This window comes from Callithrix jacchus, chromosome 16 (assembly GCF_049354715.1).
Source record: "Callithrix jacchus isolate 240 chromosome 16, calJac240_pri, whole genome shotgun sequence".
In the NCBI taxonomy this organism is placed as follows: Eukaryota; Metazoa; Chordata; class Mammalia; order Primates; family Cebidae; genus Callithrix; species Callithrix jacchus.
In genome coordinates, this window is record NC_133517.1 from 64,697,477 (window position 1) to 64,716,962 (window position 19,486).

A 19,486-nucleotide genomic window follows, 5' to 3' on the forward strand; every position below is an offset into this window, starting at 1 on the left:
TTGAATTCTAATCCCCAAATGTTTAGGGAGAGACCTGGTGGAACGTGATTGGATGATGGGGGTGGTTTCTTCCATGCTGTTCTCATGACAGTGACTGAATTCTCACCAGATCTGATAGTTTTATAAGCGGCAGTTTTACATACACATACGCACACACACACACACACACACACACTCACTCACTCTCTCTCTCTCTCCTGCTGCCATGTAAGACTCTGCCTGCTTCCTCTTCCACCATAATTGTAAGTTTCCTGAGGCCTTCCCAGCCACGCAGAACTGTGAGTCAATTAAACTTCTTTTCTTTATAAATTACCCAGTCTCAGGTATGTCTTTATAGCAGTGTGAGAACCCATCTTGCTTTCTAATATTATTCTCCAATGAAAGAAACCAGGGATCCTCGGAGAATAACCGATTCTAGGACTAGAGACCTGAAACATTTAAAATGAGCCTGGGCTGCCTCGCACTGCCAGAAATTAAGGAAGTACTCAAAACAAAACAAAACAAAAAACCCATAATGAAGGGGTGTAAGTCACCAAGAAACCAACTGAAAGAGTTTCTAATGATCAAAGCTGAACTAATTTGAACAATAAATTAAAATAATATTGGATTCTAACCCAAAGAATAAAATAAGTATCCATGAGTCTATAGTGATATAAATAAATACTACAATAACTGAGTTAATGGAGGAGAATATACTATTCTCTTATGGAGAAGAAGTTCAAATAATCTATAGACACTACACACTGAGGAGCTCAGCATAACTTCCCACTCCTTAAGTGTGGGTTACACATAGTGACTTTCTTCCAAAGAGCATAGAATGGAAAGAAGGCAGGGAGGAGGGAGGTGGAGTTACTTTACACAGAAGAAATCTGACAAATACTACTTTAGTCAGGTGATTAAGGGCAGCATAAGCAAGGCTACATCATGTGGCCAATACCCGTGATGTTGTGAAGATGCTACTTTATCTCTGCAGCCTTCCTCTCAAGAACCCATCATCCCAGTTTAATCACAAGCAACACAACAGACAATCCCAACTGAAGGACATTCTATAAAATACCTAACCAGTGCTTTGTAAAACTGGCAAATAGACGATCAAAACAGGAGGAGCCTGAGAAACTGTCATGGCAGAGAGGCGCCTTAGGAGTCAGGACTAAATGAAATGTGGTAACCTGGATTGGATCCTGGACTAGAAAACAGACATTAGGTAGCAGCTAAGGAAATCTAAATAAAATGTGGAGTTTACTTTATAATAATGTATCAATACTGATTATTTGATTGTAACAAATACAGTATACTAATTGTATTAGTCCATTTTCACACTGCTATAAAGATACTTCTCGAGACTGGGTAATTTATAAACAAAAAAGTTTAATGATTCACAGTACAGCATGGGTAGAGGGACATCAGGAGACTTACAGTCATGGTGGAAGAAGAAGCAGGCACCTTCTTCACAAGGTGGCAGGAGAGAGAAGACTGAGAAACTTCCAAACACTTACAAAACCATCAGATTTCATGAGAAGTCACTATCACAAGAAAAGCATGAGGGAAACGACCCCATGATCCAATCACCTATGTGCCTGGACATGTGGGGATTACAAAGCGAGATGATATTTGGGTGGGAACATGGAGTCAAACCATATCACCAATGTAAGATTTTAATAACAGAGGGAACAGGATATCTATATAATGGGATCTCTCTGCACCACCTTTGCAATTTTTCTAAAAATCTCAAGTTGAAAACCTAAAAATTAAAGTTTAATTAAAAAACAATTCAGGTAACATAACTCAAACTAATGCATATTAAGCAGTTTTTTAAAAATACGAGTCAAGTGTGGTGGTTCATGCCTGTAATCCCAGCCCTTTGGGAGGCTGAAGCAGGAAGATCCCTTTAGGCCAGGAATTTGAAAACAGCCTAGACAACACAGTGAGACTCCATCTCTACAAAAAGGAAAAAAATGGCAGGATGAGGTGGTACATGCATGTAGTACCAGCTACTTGGGAGGCTGAGGCAAAGGATTGCTTGAATAAGGCTACAGTGAACCATGATTGTGCCACTGAACTTCAGCATGGGTGGCAGAGTGAGACATTGTCTCAAAAAATATATATGTATACACACACACACACACACACACACATACATATATAAGTCAAATAATGTCACAGAGAATGGTCATGGTATATTTTGATTTTTAAAAAATGCAAATTTGACAGTAATGTATATAGTACATTCCTATTGTTATAAAAATAATAAAGTGTGGAAGATACACAAGAAACAATGGAGTTCATTTCAGGGAGTGACACTGAATTCGTGAAGGGATTTATTAACCTTTTCCTTGTGTATCTTTGTGTTTTTGACATGGTATAATAAGCATATATCCATTTAAATTGGTTAAAGTCAATAAATAAAGAAAACAAATCCCAGATGATTCGGATAATCAGGTTTGGGCACCAAAGCTCTGGTTCCCCCATTTCTACAGCAATTGTATTTCAAGTGCAAATAAGGGCAGTTGACAAGTGCTTCATAGCTTCTAAAACCCCCTTAGTAGTAATACTCTCGTTTAATGTCCAAGCAGCTGTTACAAATAGGTTTATTATCGCCCCATTTTACAAAAGAGGCTACTCATGAACTTGCCCAAAGTTTTGAAGCTCATCAGCTGGAGAACAAGGAGTAACTGTGTGTCTTGCAACATGTGCCATCTTTCCCTCTAATTCCTCACCCAGGCACGAATACCTCCTAGTAGCCTATATAATAGAAAAGAAAGAACGATTTTGAGCCAGATTCAAAATCTTCTAGAAAAAACAGGCCATGCTATTTTAAATTATCTTGAATTAAAATCCTAAGGAAACTGGCAAAACACTCTTAGTTCCCTTACATGAATTAGAATACATTTCCACCAGTCTTTTACACAGTATTTTTAACCTAAGTAATTTTGAGTATATCAATAAGGGTATATTAATAAGGGATCAGTTGCAAGTTAGTGACATCCAACTCAAAGTGATTTAAGGGAAGGAACATTAAGATCTCATAGGTACAAAAAGTCCAAGGGTGACTTTCAGGAGCAGCTTGATCCAGATGCACATACCATGTCCTCAGGGATCTCTCTCCACCTTTTGTTTTTCACTCCCATATGTTGGCTTTATTCTCATGCAGCCTTCTTTACTGCAGTGGTCAAAGAGCTGCCAGCAACCTCAGCAGAAAATGTGTCCCTAAGACTTCTAGCAATAGTCTCAGGTTTAACCCTCATCCATTGCCATTGTTTGACTTGTTGGCCTAGCTTGGATCATATGTTCACCCATGAACCAAATACTCATCATTAAAGAAAGGCAGAATTTTTATTGGCCAGGCCTTAGAGAGGGTATTTTCCTGCAGCCTGGAGATGGGGTCAGCCATACACAACCCACATGGAGAATAGAGGGGAAGCTCTTTGGTGACAATTTAGGGTGCTGTTACCAGAAGAGAGAATGGACGCCAGGTAGGCAGAGCCAAGAGAGGTCTTCAGCACTAAGTGTAAAATATTCCCCACAGGGAACCAGATGTCTAGATTACCAGGTTGTGTAATACCTAAAATGTGAAGGAGAAATGGCTGTGGTTTGAATGTGTCTCCCAAAGTGCCTGTGTTGGACACTTAATCCCCAGTGCAAGTGTTGAGAGCTGGGACCTCTATGTGGTGATGTGTCATGAATGCTCTGTGCATTAACACTGTTATTGCAGCATTTGAACCAGACTTCAACCAAAACTTTATTCTTTGCACGATATTAAGAATTAGGGGAGGCTGGGCGTGGTGGCTCAAGCCTGTAATCCCAGCACTTTGGGAGGCCGAGGCGGGTGGATCATGAGGTCAACAGATAGAGACCGTCCTGGTCAACATGGTGAAACCCCATCTCTACTAAAAATACAAAAAATTAGCTGTGCATGGTGGCGCGTGCCTGTAATCCCAGCTACTTGGGAGGCGGAGGCAGGAGAATTGCCTGAACCCAGGAGGTGGAGGTTGCGGTGAGCCGAGATCGTGCCATTGCACTCCAGCCTGGGTAACAAGAGCGAAACTCCGTCACAAAAAAAAAAAAAAAAAAAAAAAAAAAAAGAATTAGGGGAAACAAGAATTAGAAATATAAGTGGTAATGGAGTAGCTATCATTTTATATGGATGCTTCATTTTATATTGTATCATAGTTTACATGAAATAATTTACTATCCTAATTTAGTAGTAATTTAATATCCTATATGATTTGTATCTGGCTTAAATCTTCTCAAGAAAGCTAAGGAAATCATTCAGTTTCCTATAGAAATGCTTCACAGTTGGTGTGTAATGGGCTCTGTGGTAAATTATCATACAGTTAATGCAAGTATATATCGAAACCAAAAGCAATGCAATTTAGTGATTGAAAGTATGAGCTCTGGGGTCAGGCAGATTTGAGTTCAGGCCCTGGGTTCTTACCTTGGACAAGTCACTTATCCCTTAAGCTTCCATTTCCTCATTTGTAAGAAACAGAAACAACAATGCCAATGACATTGTGAGTGAGAATTAAACAGGATAATGCCCGTGAAGCCCACAGCACCTGGCGAGAACTCAGTGAAGGTGTGGGTCCACCTGCCGATGATAGAACCTGTTACAGCTGCTTGTCTGAAGAGATGAGATGAGGCAGCCCTTGCTCTGGGAAGGCAGAGTCACCATGGCATCATCAAGGTGTGATAAGAAAAGTGACTGCTGGAGAGCAGGGTAATTATGACTTCATTATTTTGCTAGAATGTAACCTTCTAAAGGGCAGTGATCTTTTTCTGTGTTATACATTGTTTCCTCCCAGTGCTTAGAAGAGTGTCTGGCACAAAGGAGCTGTTTGGAAATTATAAGTTAAATGAATGAATGAGTCACTTTCATTCTGATATTTGATCACTCATGTAAGCAGGCACTAAATGAAATTATGGAAATACCTATGTAAATAAATAAATAAATAAATAGCCAGAATCTTAATATATTGTCAGTATATTATCCTTTATAATTTTTAGTAGCATTCCCTTTTGAAATCTGCTTTGCAACAATTAGACTACAACTCGGCATAGACTCCTTCATGTATTCTTTTATTTAATTATTCATTCAGCAAATGTTTCCTGATTTGTTGAGTGTCTTCTATGGGTGAGGCACTGTGCCAGGTGCTGGGGAAGTGAAAATGGAAAAAGCAAATTTTCTGTCATCATGAAGTTCACAGTTCAGGAGAGACAGACTAGCAGTGGGTTAGTTAATAAGCCAAACTTACTAAGTATCAATGCTATATGTAATAGTAGCAATATGGGAGCCAGTGGGAGGACAGAGGTAGGCATCAGAAACTTAACATGTTCCAAATCATATTTACTCACCTTCAAACCTATTCCTCCTCCATTTTTCCCTTGAATCTTCATTTCAGTAAACACAGTCAGCAAGAAAGTAGGAGGAATCATTGATTCCTTCTCTTTTCTCAACAGTCAGTTCCAGGGTCTCTTCTTTCAAAATTGTCCTAAATATGCCCACTTCCCTATATCACTACTGCTGTCCTCCTAGTCCAGCTGACTCATGATCTAACTTGCTCTCACTCTGCTCAGCCTTTCCACTCATACCCCCCTCCATATTATAATCCATTTCCACAAGGCACTCTTGTGAAATTACTGCATTGTGCAGTAAAACAATGTTTTAAAGATGCGAATCAGAACAAATAAACTCCAAACCATATAAAGATGTCCCATCCCATTTGGAATGACATATTGTCTCCTTACAAAATGATTATTTGCTGCCTTCCCAACCTTTCCATTCCTTCCTGCTCCTCTGCCTCACCACGTTTGGTTCCTTTTTCTGTTCTTTGAGCAAAACCAGACTCTCCCCAGTCTAATAATTTTTTTTTTTTTTTGCATTTCTCTCTCCCTGGGAAAAATCTTCCTTTGTTCTTCACATAATTCTTTCTTTCTCCTTCTCAGGTCTTGTCCCAAATGTCATCTGTTCAAAGATGACATTTGGTGACCGCCTTTGACTACCCAAATCAAGTCTTCACTCTCATTCTATCATCACTCCACTTTTTTTTTCCTAGCTCATATTATGATCTTCAATCTTCTCTTGTAGTATTTATTTGTTGACTCATTCATTGTATGTTCACTCTGAATCAGTGTAGAAATTTCAGGATGATCAAAATCTTTTCAATCTTGGCCATCACTTTATTCCCAGCCCCCAGGGACTCAATACTATTAGCTGGGAAAAAATGACTCATTGGATCAATGGGACCCTTATGCCCACCCATATTAGAAATCTTTACACTAACTACACCATGTCTTGAAACACAATTATTTGGACACACACCCATATTCAAGTAGGTGAGATACAGGACAGGTAGAAAACTAGATTAAAAGTAGAGTTCAGAATAAATATTGTCATTCTTCTTCATTAAGGCAATGAAAGCCTTGAAAATATAACTTCTCTCTAAGCTGGAAGGGGCAACTCTGAACTGTAGAAGATTTGTGGTTAAGAACTCTCTCTGCTTTTGGACAAATGGTGCCTAACAGAGCTTGTGCGGCAGAAAAAGGTGAGATCATTTTAAGCAGATGCCAGCCAACTTGAGAAGGGTTGATTGATATGACAAACTTTTTTTCACAAAAAAGCTCAAATCAAAGAAGATGACTGACAGTGAGGTAAACATTTTAGAACTAGAGTAATTAGGAATATATTAGCAATTAAAATCAACTTATTATCATTAGCAAAATTGGCAGTTACTTGCAATTACCCCAGGGGCCTCGTTTCAAGTTTATTATAGTTGATTTTATTAGGAAGGATTAATGTGTTCAGAGATGCGGTTTTAATTTTTGTGGATTTCATGTACTCACATCCCTATTCATAGTTACTTGAACTCAGTGGTTCTAAAATAATAATCTTGTGGATACCAAATTTTCTATGAGCTGGACCCAGGTGTTCTAACACTAAAACTGAATAAAGCTATTGTTAATTCACTTCTCAGAGAAAATTAAATTAGTGGATATTTTTCTTAGTTTTTTTTTCTCTTATAATTTCTTTAGGCCTTTAGCACCTGCTACCACTTGTCTGCTAGGAAGTGCCAGAAAGTGCCAAAACCCTGGATTTGAAGCAAATAAACTAACCAAGTAAAAACTCTGAACACCACCCTTTTTCAGATCAATAGGGTCTTCACTGTGTGGAAATGTGTGTGATAGAGGAGACATCACATGATAAGAGGGGAAGGACTGAACTCTCCATTTCCTTCACCCTTTGGTTCTGCTCTTCTCACAGTGAGGAGGCTACTTTTTAGCATCATAAGACATCCATGTTTTATCACTTAGCATTCCTCGTTGTTAGCCATGAAAATGAATCTGGCAACAGAACCAAAAGGATTAGAAGAATATTGGGGAGCATGGAAATCTGAGTAGGTTTGTAGTAAAGAATTGACCAAAGAGAAGGACTGGTCTTTGTCCTCAGCTTCTAGGAGGCAATCTCTAGTGTCTTTATTTATCTGGGGACATTGGGTCACAGTGGTTAGTCCAAGACTGTGATTTAGGGCAGGTGCCAACCAGACTCATGTAGTCTTAGGGTGGGGACTTTCCATGCCAGAAAGCCCAATAATGTAAGTGATTGTGGGGGTGAGGACTTTGGATCACATGATATCAGTCAACTCAGAGATTGAGATTAACTACATGGACAATCGATCAGTCAATCAGTTATGCCTATGTGACAAAACACCAATAAAAATTCTGAACACTGAAGCTCAGGTGAGCTTTCTTGGTTGGCAGAGCTCCCTATGTGTGATCATACACTGGTGCTGGGAGAGTAATGTGTCTTGACTCCATGAGGAGAGAGCAACAAAAGCTTCTGGACTCTGTCCATGTATCTCTTCATTTGGCTGATTTAATCTACATCCTTTTTCTTTAATAACCTGTAGCTGTTACTGTAACAGCTTCCAGGAAGTTCCATGACTTCATCTAGTGAACTAAGGGTGGTTTTTCTAAACACCTGAAATTGCAATTGGTGTCAGAAGTGAGGGAAGTGTTGTATGGAGAAAGTGCCCCCTAAAACTTTGTAGTTGGTCTTAAAAATTTGCTGTAGCTGCACCAAAGCTTGCAATGAGCAAAAACTGGGTGTGCTCTGGAGTGCCAAGAAGGTAGAGGAAGACGCATATCAGCCAGGTAAAACACTCTAGGCAAGACACCATGGGGATGACTCCACTAATCTTTCTGTCTACAGGTGTTCCCTAAAGAGAAGACCTTCATGACCTCACCATACGAGCAAAGTGAGGTCATATATCCCCACACTGGCCATTCTTCCAGGGGTGGAAGGAAAATAAGATGGGTCACTTTAGCCCTCCAGCAGAAACTGGCACCTGGATTTGCCCTTCAAAGCGACCCAGGGGAAAAGATGCTGGGTGGCAAAACATGGCACATTTCTACTGCAACAGTAACACATGAGAAACTATCAATAGCTGCAAGATTCCATCTTGTGTTAGAGATGCTCTATGCAGAAGAACTCGATGGCTTGGTCTCCTCCCACTGAGGCTGTAATAGGGGCCAGAAACAACAGATGCCTTGACCCCCACAGGCACTGGCAGGATGGAGCTAGAAGCAAAGGAGAAGGCTGTGCTGAGGGGCAAATAAGGAAACAGGTCAGGAGACCAAAATGGAAGAGGGTGGGCATGTTATACCAGGTGCCCATCCCAGAGGAGCTGACCTGGTGGGAGGCTGTGCTGGCTGAGTCATTCTGGGCACACTGAGGATGTCATCAATGGACTCAGAGGGGGCCACAGGGAGCCTTTAGCTCAATGATTTTCAAACCCTACGTTTATGGAGTATCTCATGAGCTGGGTTCATGGGTTCCCCCTTCAACATCAAACGAAAATCCAATACTTTTCTTCTCCCAGGTCTACATAGACAAATCATTGATTAGATTGTCTGTTCTTCTCAGGTTGGTGCTCATAGTCATTGATCCCTGCTTCAACCTGAAAAGATCCTTTTTTATTTGTCCTGCATATTAGGATTTGAATAGAAGGCTTAGGCTGCTAATTCAAAGCTCAAATACCATGGAATCCAGCTGCAATCATGTGGATTTCATTTCTTTCCCCTCCAAACCTCATTCTTAAAATTTGATTCCTAGTGTTGGAGGTGGGGCCTAATGGGTGGTGTGTCAGTTACGGGAGAAGATCCCTCGTGAATAGATGATTGCTTTCCCTTGGGGGTGAGTGAGTTCTAGCTCTGTTAGTACCAGAAGGAGCTGGTTGTGAAAAAGAGCCTTGTCTCTCTTGCTTCCTCTCCTGCCTTGTGGTCTGTGCACATGCTAGTTCCCCATCATCTTTTGCCATGAGTGGAAGCAGCCTGAGGCCCTCACCAGATACAGATGCCAACCTTGCACTTTTCAGCCATCAGAATCATGAGCCAAGTAGGTCTTTTTTCTTTATAAATTACAGAGCCTCAGATATTACTTTATAGCAACACAAAATGAGCTAAGACACTAGTCTGTTACCTAAATAAAGCATCACCTTCTACTGGACGTATAATGTGTCCACATTGCTGGCCCATTCCATCAAACACAGTAGTGAAAGGAGCTTGCTCACTTTCCAGGTCAGATAGCGTGCTAAAATTAGTCCCATATTTAAAACAGATATTTGATTATATCTCATAATTCTGTGGGTCAGAAATTCTAGCAGGGATCAGCTGGACGATTCTTCTGTTCCTTGTGGCATTAACAGCGGTCAGTCATTCAGTGATACTCAGCTGATGGATGAAATAGTTTAGAGAATACAAGACAGCATTACTGATGTGTCTGGTGCCTGGCAGGAAGAGCTGGAAGGCTGGGGTTGAGCTGGAGAGGGCAGCCACATTCGACTTTTACATAGAGGCTCAGGGGTCCAAGAAACAGATTTCGTCAAAGTGAAAGCTGCAAGGATTTTTATGAACTAGCTTTGCAGATGACTTAGTGTTTCTTCCCTTGCACCCCATTGGTCAATGTGGTCAGAAGCACACCCAGGTTCAAGGGAAGGAGAGCAGACATCATCTTTCAATGGAAAATAGTATATAATAATTTGTCATCAAGTTTTAAAACCTTCACATCTCAAACTGAGATGTACCAAGCACTTACTATGGTCAAATATTTTACACTATCTTTTTTAAATGTTGGTAAAATTCAATCGAGTAAGCACTTTAGTGTTTCCCATTTCATAGATGAGAAAACTGAAAAAAATGAGGTTAAGCAATTTGCTTGGGACTTTTGCACTTGATCCTTCAAAGGTGGAGTAGGATATCCTCGTTACTCTCCTCTGAGTATATTCAAATCAGCAAAGTCCTAACTAAAATGTTAACTCTTGCCTTTCTTAAACTAATGGGGTTGGGCAGAAGTTTGGACAAATAAATTAAGACAATCATTTAAAATTAATTTCATCTTCAATTTTGAGACTTGCTTTTGTACTACCATTTGATTACTAGAATGTCTGATGTTTGGAGGATTCGTATCCAACAACACAAATTTCTATCTATAGATACGGGTGAAGAAAGCACCGGAAAATTATCTAGTCACATTCCACTTCTCTTCCAGATGGAAAAACAAGTTATCTCGTAAGGTGGATGCATAGATGAACTTAAGTAATGCTGCCCTCCTCCAGTCTCCTCTGTCACAAGCAAAACAGTTAAGTTTGATTTTGTTTTCAGATCTTTATCACTAGGTTGGTACAAAGCAGAATGGGTTTCTTTATCTGTAAGAGACAGCAATAGTACCCACTTTTTAGGGTAACCATCTACAGAGATTACTTTGTTTTCAAAAAAAAAAAAAAAAAAAAAAGGAATAATTGGCTGGGTGCAATGGCTCATGCCTATAATTCCAGCACTTTGGGAAGCCAAGGCGGGCAGATCACCTGAGGTCAGGAGTTCAAGACCAGCCTGACCAACATGGAGAAAACCCATCGCTACTAAAAATACAAAATTAGTTGGGATGGTGGCACATGCCTGTAATCCCAGCTACTTGGGAGACTGTGGCAGGAGAATCACTTGAATCCAGGAGGCAGAGGTTGCTGTGAGCTGAGATCGTGCCATTACACTCCAACTTGGGCAACACATGTAAAACTATCTCAAAAAAAAAAAAAGGAACAGTTATTGGGTGCAAAAGTAATTGCCATTTAATGGCAAAAACTGCACTTACTTTTGCACCAACCTGATAGCTCATACTGAGTACTTTCTACACGTCAAATATTCTTCCAAGGGTTTTACATGTAACGTGTCAATTAGTTCTCAACTGCCTAGTATAGGGAAGGCACTCAATTAATACATGCTGATGGAAATAAAGAAGGAACGAGGGAAGAAAGGAACCAAGGGGGGAAGGAAGGAAAAGAGGGAAAGAAGGAAAGGAAGGAAGGGAAGACAGGAGGGGGGAAGGGGTAAGGAAAAGGGGATAGGGAACAGGAGCATGAAAGGAAGGAACTGAGACTTGTAGAGGTGCTGGTAAACTGGGAGCTTGGTTTACTTCTCATAAAGTTGCAAAGAAGAAACTTTTCTGAAGGCAAATAAATGCAAAGTATGTGGAATTGTAGCCACCGTATTGGTTACGCATCATAAAAAATACTAAATTATATAAACTACAATGAAAATAAAAAGAACTAAATTGCTTTCTAGGCCAATGTCCCTGGAATTTATCCAGTGCAAAAGAAGTAGGAGGACCCTTTTGCTGTTACTGGAATTAATAATAAAAAACAGCTCTCTTGAAGACTTATTTTTTCTACTTGTATACACAAATGTTGCAGCCGTTTTTTTTAAGGAAGCACAGCTCATCTTGTTATAGTTCCAGCAGCCAAAAATAATAAGTCTATTTGGAATAATGATTTGCATAAACAGACACACGTCACAACTCCTGAAACAATTTCATTCACTTTGAGTGAACTGAACTTGATTTTACTTAGAGCTGTCACATTGTGATTTATTCCCCACTTGTCCTCCCTGTCAGTGGACTGTGACAATCACAGCACATTGTACACACATCCTTCACACCCTGTGGGTCCTCTGTTTCTAAGAAACACAGTGACTGTGATGTTGGGTTGAGAAACGACACAACAGAACCAGCCCAGCCTGGCCCATGACAAACTGTAAAGCAGACATTGCTGGCTTCCCTGCTTTACCATCCAAAGCTTTTCTCTTTGTATTAGTCCATGTTCATGCTGCTGATAAAGACATAACCGAGACTGGGCAATGTGCAAAAGAAAAAGGTTTAATTGGACTTACAGTTCCACGTGACTTGGGAGGCCTCACAATCATGGCAAAAGGCAAGGAGGAAAAAGTCATGTCTTACATGGATGTCAGCAGGCAAAGAAAAAACTTTGTGCAGAGAAAATCTCGCTTCTAAAAGCATCAGATCTTGTGAGATCCATTTACTATCACAAGAACAGCATGGGAAACACCCACCCAATGATTCAATTATCTCCCACCAGGTCCCTCCCACAGCACGTGGGAATTATGGGCACTACAAGAGGAGATTTGGGTGGAGACACAGAGCCAAACATTGCTCCACGAGAGTGGCAGGACAATCTGTCAAACCCTGCCCCTGGAACCAGATCTTATCTTAGATTTTGGAGAAAAGGTCCCACGAAAAGGAACTATCCAATGACCAGAGAATGAGGTACCCTTCCTGGTAAGCCTGCTAGATCCCTTTACAACAGGGACAGCTCTGTGGTTGGTGATTCTACTGAAGTGACCAAGATGTGGTCTTTACACCCAAGACAGCCAAGTTCTTGAAGAAATTGGCTCACTAACTCATTCATTTGATCATTCAACAAATACTTATTGAGCACCCAATGAGTGTCAGGAATTGTTCTGAGCGCTAGGATTCAGGGATGGAAACAAACAAATCACTGGGCTTCAGTTTCCTAATCTGTAATATGTTCATGACAATATGACCTACTTGAGGGTTAATTGTGAGAATTAATTAAGTTAGTAATTTCAAAGTACATGGGCAGTGTTGAGCACACAGTGCTTAAAAATATCTTAGAGATTTTTCTCCAGTAGAATGACAGCTCCATTGTTTATTCACTTATGAATGAATGAACAGAATACTTGAGTCCCACGGATATAAAATTTAACAGGAAAAATCCAAGGCACACATCCTAGTCTGTTGGTACTGCCATAACGAAATATCTAAGACTAGGTCATTTATCAAGAATAAAAATTATTTCTCACAGTTCTGAAAGCTGAAAGTCCAGTATAAGGGCACTAGGCACCAGATGCGGTATCTCATGCCTGTAATCTTAGCACTTTAGGACGCCCAGGAGGGAGGATCTCTTGAGGCCAGGAGTTGGAGACCAGCCTGTGCAACATAACGAGACCTTATCTCTACAAAAAAAAAATCTAAAAAGATATTAGCCAGGCATGATGGTGCACGCACATAGTCTCAGCTGCTCGGGAGGCTGAGGTAGGAGGACTGCTTGAGCCCAGGAGTTTGAGGCAGCAGCAAGCCATGATCACTGTGCTCCATTCTGGGTGTCATAGTGAGACTCTGTGTCTAAAAAAAAATTGGGGTGCTGGTACATTTGGTGCCTGGTGAGAGCCTCTCCACTTTCAAGATGGCACTTCATTGCTGCATTCTTCTGAGGAAAGGAACCCTCTGTCCTCACATGACAGAAGGGATAGAAAAGGCGAAAAGGGGTGAACTCTCTTTGGCAAGCCCTTTTATAAGAGCATCTAATCCTATTCATGAGGGTGGAGCCCTTATGATTCAATTACCTCCTTAAGGCCATACCTCTTAATACTGCTACATTGGGGATTAAGTTTCAGCATGAATTTTGGAGGGAACAAAAGCATTCAAACCACAGCAGTCCTTTGACAAGTAGAGAGTTTAAGAGTAAGATTGAGAGTTCAAGAGTGATGAGAAAGAAAAAGAACATTTCTATCTGAGGAATGGAAGCCCCCTTTAAATGATCGGGCCCAGAGAGGCACTGAAATGTGACAATAGTCAAGTTTTAGTCCCCCATCCCTTTAAGCTAAGTCATTGTTTCTAAGCTGCCTGCCATACAAACTCTAGACTGAGTGTTGCCATCAATGGCTATAGATTAACCTAACAATGCTATACATTGGACATTATAACTCATTCCCTATAGTTTAACAATATACATCCAATAACTAATCAATGTCATTTCTGTAAACCAGTGAGAATTCCTAACAAACAACTTTCGTAGTCACCCCTCCCCTAATTAGTCCTTTTTTCTTTAAAACTGGAACCTCAATTTTGTTCTCCAGAGCACTTCCCAGTGTTTCCCAGGCTTCAGTCCGTAACCTTGGCCCAAATAAAATTCTCTACCTATATTAATTTTACCTCAGTTTCTTTTTTTAGGTCAACAGTGAGGAGGTCTAAGAGTGAGGATAAAAGCTTAGAGTCAACATATCAAACACTTGAGTTGCAATTGCTCTTGAGAACTTTCTAGGGTTCTGGACTGCCTCCTTTTGTCTCCTGATCCAGAGGCTGAGATCCTTTATTTTTATTATTATTTCCATTTTTTATTAAGAGACATAGTTTCTTTTTGTCACCTAAGCTAGAGAGCAATGGTGCAATCCTAGCTCACTGCAAGCTGAGATCCCTTATAGTAGGCCTGACCTCATGCCTCTGTCAGCTTAGAAACTAACCTTGCTACCCAATAGCAGCTTCCTTCCAGAAGCTGGATTCTTTTTAACCTTGATAAGCTCCTTGCTGTTAAAATGTACAGTTCAAACACCAGCGTATTTGCTAAACTTGCCTGCTGCTCAGAGTATTTTATTTCCTTTGCAAGTAATCAGACATCAGCGCTCAGACCTATCAGGGGCACGGCCATAGATGTTTACCCATACTGTCATCATCATGCGGAAATAGAGAAGTTTCACCTTTCAAAGGTGAAGTCATCTGTCAGATGCCACACAATGATAAATCTGTGTATTTAACCTACGTTTCCAGTGTCAGAGCTCATACTGTTCATCTCACACTGTCCTGCTTTCAGAAAAACAATAGTAGATGTCAGGTAAGTTTATAGTTTTAGTGACTTTTGGGAGGTCTCCTTGGAAATCTAAATACTTCTCCCCTTGGAAATCCAAATATTCAGGGAAATAGTGCCTGAAATCTCACTCTTCCAGTTCAATTCCTTTGGCCTGACATTTAAGGCCCCCATTACCCCGATCTAATCTCTCATTCTTACTGTTCAAAGACCCCTTCTATCTAGCTCTCTTTATTGTCAGACTGATGCATCTGCTTCCCCCCATCACCTCACTCTGTTAGACTGTCCTGCCTCTCTGCCCGTTTACGACCTTGTCTCTACCTGTCAAACTCTAATAATTGCCAGCTGTAAATGCTTAACAGCTATTTGCTTTAAAAATTATTTCTTTGCACTCAGCATTGCTCTAGGAATCTTCTTTTAAAATGCAAACATAATACACTTATCAAGATAAGAAGCACACACTCCATACTGTTTACAAGAACTGGGATGGGAGAAGGTTTTATTTTTGCATATTGCCCCCCTCCTTTTTCTTTTGCAAATGGAGTAAAGAGTTATAATTCCTTTCACAATAATGGTACTTAAAAAAAAAATTCTTGGAAAGCTAATGCATTAAAGTGCTGACACTAACATCTGAGGATGAATGAGCTTGTTGTTGTGCTTTCTAGTTTAGAATGGGAGAAGGCACGTTGGACACTTTCAGAGAGGGGTCTGGGGAAATGTGACGGGGGCGTGGGGCTGTAGGAGATATATTATACTTCCTATATTTTACAGTTAAGAGAGTGGATAATAGGGAAATTGATGGAGGGGATACTGGGTGGAGTTTTTAGAAAACTTGTTAGCAGGAAATGGGTGTTGGACAGTAACTTTAAAAAGATGGAATATGGGCCGGACGCAGTGGCTCATGCCTATAATCCCAGCACTTTGGGAGGCCGAGGCGGGTGGTTCACGAGGTCAAGAGATGGAGACCATCCTGGTCAACATGGTGAAACCCCGTCTCTACTAAAAAAATACAAAAATTAGCTGGGCATGGTGCGCCTGTAGTCCCAGCTACTCGGGAGGCTGAGGCAGGAGAATTGCTTGAACCTAGGAGGCGGAGGTTGCGGTGAGCCGAGATTGTGCCACTGCACTCCAGCCTGGGTAACAACAGCGAAACTCCATCTCAAAAAAAAAAAAAAAAAAAAAAAGATGGAATATGACAATGACAATGAACATTTATAGTGAGCCTGTTGTTTTTATAGTGTCTTTCATTCACTCAAATTATCTAAGTAAAGCTTCACAGTGATCATCTTAGGTTATTATTTCTCATCTTACAGATGTGGAAACTGAAGACAAGGAAGTGTAAGCTCATCCCCCTGGTAGAGTGGGGGGGGGGGTGGGGGGGGCAAGCCCGGACCTCTTGGCTCTGGAAACTTTAAATCAAACACAAAAAGGAAAAGCAAAGTCCACGGCGGTCTGAAAGACAAGCCTGAAGGCACAGGAAAGAGAAATGTCCTGATTCTTTGTTCAGTCTGGACCTGTGACTCAGGGAGAGGGAAGCAGTCTGTGGCCAGTCGCAGGCGGGACGCGGACAAAGACTGGTCTGGGTCGGGGAGCCCCTGCCTCCAGAGCCCCTTCACCACTGTCTTTCCTGCCGCCTCCGCGGAGCTCAGGAAACGCGGCCTATCTTGGCCCCGCGCGGCCGCCGTAGAGTCCCGGTTGCCTTGGCTCCCGAATTCCGATGGGGACGCGCTGAGGAGCGGCGGTGAAGAGTGAAAGGCGGCCTTCGGGGTCCGGTCGGGCGTGCGGGGCCAGCGAACTGGAGAGGCGCCATGGGCTGGAGTAAGCCCTCCGCCACCTTCCGCCCTCTATCGTTGTCCTTGCCGGCGTCGTCCCGGGTCCGGTGGGATCCTCGCCGTCCGCACCAGCCCCGCGCTGCCGGTTCCCTGGCGCTTGGGCGGACCCCAGCCCCACCCGGCCCTCCGCCCCGCAGCCCCGCTGCTCCACGTCCTCCGCAGACAGGACGAGCAGCCTGGCCTTTTCCAGCTCGGGCTCCAGTCTGTAAAATGGGCGGGGCCGTGGGAAGGGGAGGAGGGGGCCGAAAGGCAGTGGACTCTAAGAAAGGAGGTCGGGGGAGGTGCAGGGGTTTTGGCGTCAGGCACACCCGGTTCCGGCCAAGCGGCTCCTTACTCGCTTTGTATCCGTGGGGCAGTCGCTGTGTCCAAGCCGCAATCTTAGGAAGCATTCTGGAAGGCAGTGTAGCCCAGTGGTGGAAGGTCCCGACTCTGGAGCCAGGGTTGAAGTCCTCCCTCCTCCTGTGACTTTGAGTGACTTCACCCACTGGGCCTCAGCTTCTTCATCTCCAAAATAAAGGCATAGAACTGTTTCAGACACAGTAACAGTAAGTGTTATAAATAGAAAAGTTTCTTTCTTTTTTCTTTTTTTGAGTAGTCTTGCTCTGTCGCCGAGGGTAAAGTGCGTTTCTTTCTTTCTTTTCTTTTCTTTTTTTTTTTTTTTTTTTTTAGTAGTCTTGCTCTGTCGTCGAGGGTAAAGTGCAGTGGCTCGATCTCCACTCACTGCAGCCTTCGCCTCCCGGGTTCAAGCAGTTCTCCTGCCTCAACCTTCGAAGTAGCTGGGATTACAGGCTCATGCCATCACGCCTGGCTAATTTTTTAATTTTTGTTAGAGATGGGTTTTCGCTATGTTGGCCTGGCTGGTCTCGAACTCCTGACCTCAGGTGATCCGTCTGCCTCCACCTCCCAAAGTGTTGGGATTACAGGCATGAGCCACCGCGCCCAGCCACAAATGTGTTTCTTTAAAAATATACTAACAGACTGCAAGGTGATGCGGGTAAGTTATTTATATTAGATGAACCATTTTGATATCGGCAATATTCTTGAGCTCCCCATATGGCAGTTTTGTACAGCTCCACCTAATTGATCACTTTTCATTGTAAAAGTGTCATAATTAACTTTTTTTAAAAAAAACAAGAGCCTGCTCCAGATAATGGGCTTTCTGCCCTGAAAGACCTGACAGCCTGCAGATGGGAACGGTGCGGGTCAGGGAGTGATTTGTAAATGTTAAAACTCCTTTCCTAAACCAGCTACTGATATATCTTTCTGTGTTCTCAGGACTGTTTCCCCATCCCCTGGTCTCACCCTAGTTTGTTCCCTCCCTTCCTCCCTTTCTTCCTTCCCTATTTTATGTCATGAATTTTCCTTTGCCCTCTTTCTTGGAATCGTGCCCACTTTCATTTGTTAAATCATTAACTGGTCAGACTTGCATCGGAGTGTCTACCTTGAGTCAGACATTGAATCCAGGATACAGTGAGGAAGGAGACAGATGTGGCCCTACCCTCCTAGGGAGGGAATAGACAAACACAAGTGTGGTGGTTACAGCCAGGCGAGAGAGGGGTGCCTGTGCCCTGAGAGTGTGGGCAGAGGACCTAACCTCAGGGTGGGTGGAGGCTTCTCTGAGGAAGCAGTGCTGTCTGAAAATGAAACAGGAAGGCACAAAGAATTGCTCAGAGGTGAGAAAGAGCTGGGCTTCTTGGTGGCAAATTGTCACCGACTGTAACTGGTGAGACAGAAAGAAGGAATGGAGAGCAAAGAGAGATGGAAGTCCTGACAGACAGGTAGGCAGGGATCCGCTCATAGGGGTTTTGTACTTAGGATTTAGAAATTTATCCAAAGAGCCACAGGGAAACCAAAAGGTTTTGTGCATGGGTATGACTTGGCCCTGTAGGAGTGCAAGTGGAAGATAGTAGGCTGAACTCGGGTCGTGGCAGCAGGACAGGTGACTCTTCCAATGAGTAGCTCTGACGTGCCAGGCTTAGTTAAAGTGCTTTACATGCATTCTCCGGTCTGATCTTCCCAGCAGCCTTTTAAGGCAGGGAAGGATTACTGACATCTCCATTTTTTAGGTGAAGCACAGAGAGTAAATCACACAGTCACTGTCAGGGCTGGAACAGAACCCACGAAGCTATCCTCTGGATTCTGCATGACACCACACTGCCTCCCACAGGACTGAGGCAAAGTGGACAAATTGGAAAGATGTGGGTGGAGAAAGTGGTCCTCTCTTGCTGTGTCACAAACCCTTTTTACATGTTCTCTCTCCCGTGCTTCCCAATAAGTGGCCTTCTGCCTCTTGCTAACATCTCCTGACTACTCCTGTGTGCCCTTTTTTCCGCTGCCTTTTCTATATTTTCCAGAAAAAGATGCAGGGTTATTGTTACTACAGGTTTTAGAGAAACCATGCTGGAGAGATCATCTACTGTACCTGTTCATTTTAGAGATGAGAAGGGAACATCGATCCAGCCAATGTGAAATCCCATCAGTCAGGAGAGATGTCGGACCTAGGATACAAGCTTTCCCGCTTTCGCTGCTCTTTCCACAATTCTCAGCTTCCTACAGCTGAAGGAGCAATTTGAGCCTCTGAGAGAGCATGATAATAATGGCTCATACTTGCTGAGCTGCTTAATGCCTTCTAGTCAGTGTTCTGAAAGTTTCTTTGTGTGCTCATTGAATTCTCACAATCATTTGAGGTAGACACTAGTATCATCT

General features: G+C 42.3%; 2 protein-coding genes across 10 annotated transcripts in view; one reads left to right on the forward strand and one right to left on the reverse strand.

Annotated features, from left to right (window-relative positions):
• Window positions 1-2,572: 2,572 nt before the first annotated feature.
• On the reverse strand, window positions 2,573-19,411 carry LOC144579755 (uncharacterized). Of its 2 annotated transcripts, none has more exons than XR_013528096.1 (2): window positions 19,203-19,411; window positions 2,573-2,742 (listed from the first exon to the last, which is right to left on the reverse strand). XR_013528096.1 is itself a non-coding variant. In XM_078353167.1 (2 exons), exon 2 carries the CDS (start codon window positions 17,167-17,169, stop codon window positions 16,594-16,596), a length of 576 nt encoding a protein of 191 aa, XP_078209293.1. In that variant the 5' UTR covers window positions 17,170-17,284; window positions 19,203-19,411. The 2 variants fall into 2 exon arrangements, 1 of the variants encoding a protein (XP_078209293.1); XM_078353167.1 differs by lacking the exon at window positions 2,573-2,742 and adding an exon at window positions 16,594-17,284.
• DNAAF11 (dynein axonemal assembly factor 11) overlaps window positions 16,658-19,486 on the forward strand; it is a 91,283-nt gene continuing 88,454 nt past the window's right edge. For 3 of the 8 annotated variants that reach the window (XM_008983248.5, XM_008983249.5, XM_017965587.4), the window contains exon 1: window positions 17,394-18,453. In XM_008983248.5, coding sequence (XP_008981496.2) covers window positions 18,267-18,453 — 187 coding nt within the window. In that variant the 5' untranslated portion in view covers window positions 17,394-18,266. Of the gene's footprint in view, window positions 16,767-17,034; window positions 17,326-17,393; window positions 18,559-19,486 lie in introns of those variants that run through there. The other 5 variants (XM_017965589.4, XM_078353165.1, XM_078353162.1 and 2 more) reach the window with 4 other exon arrangements.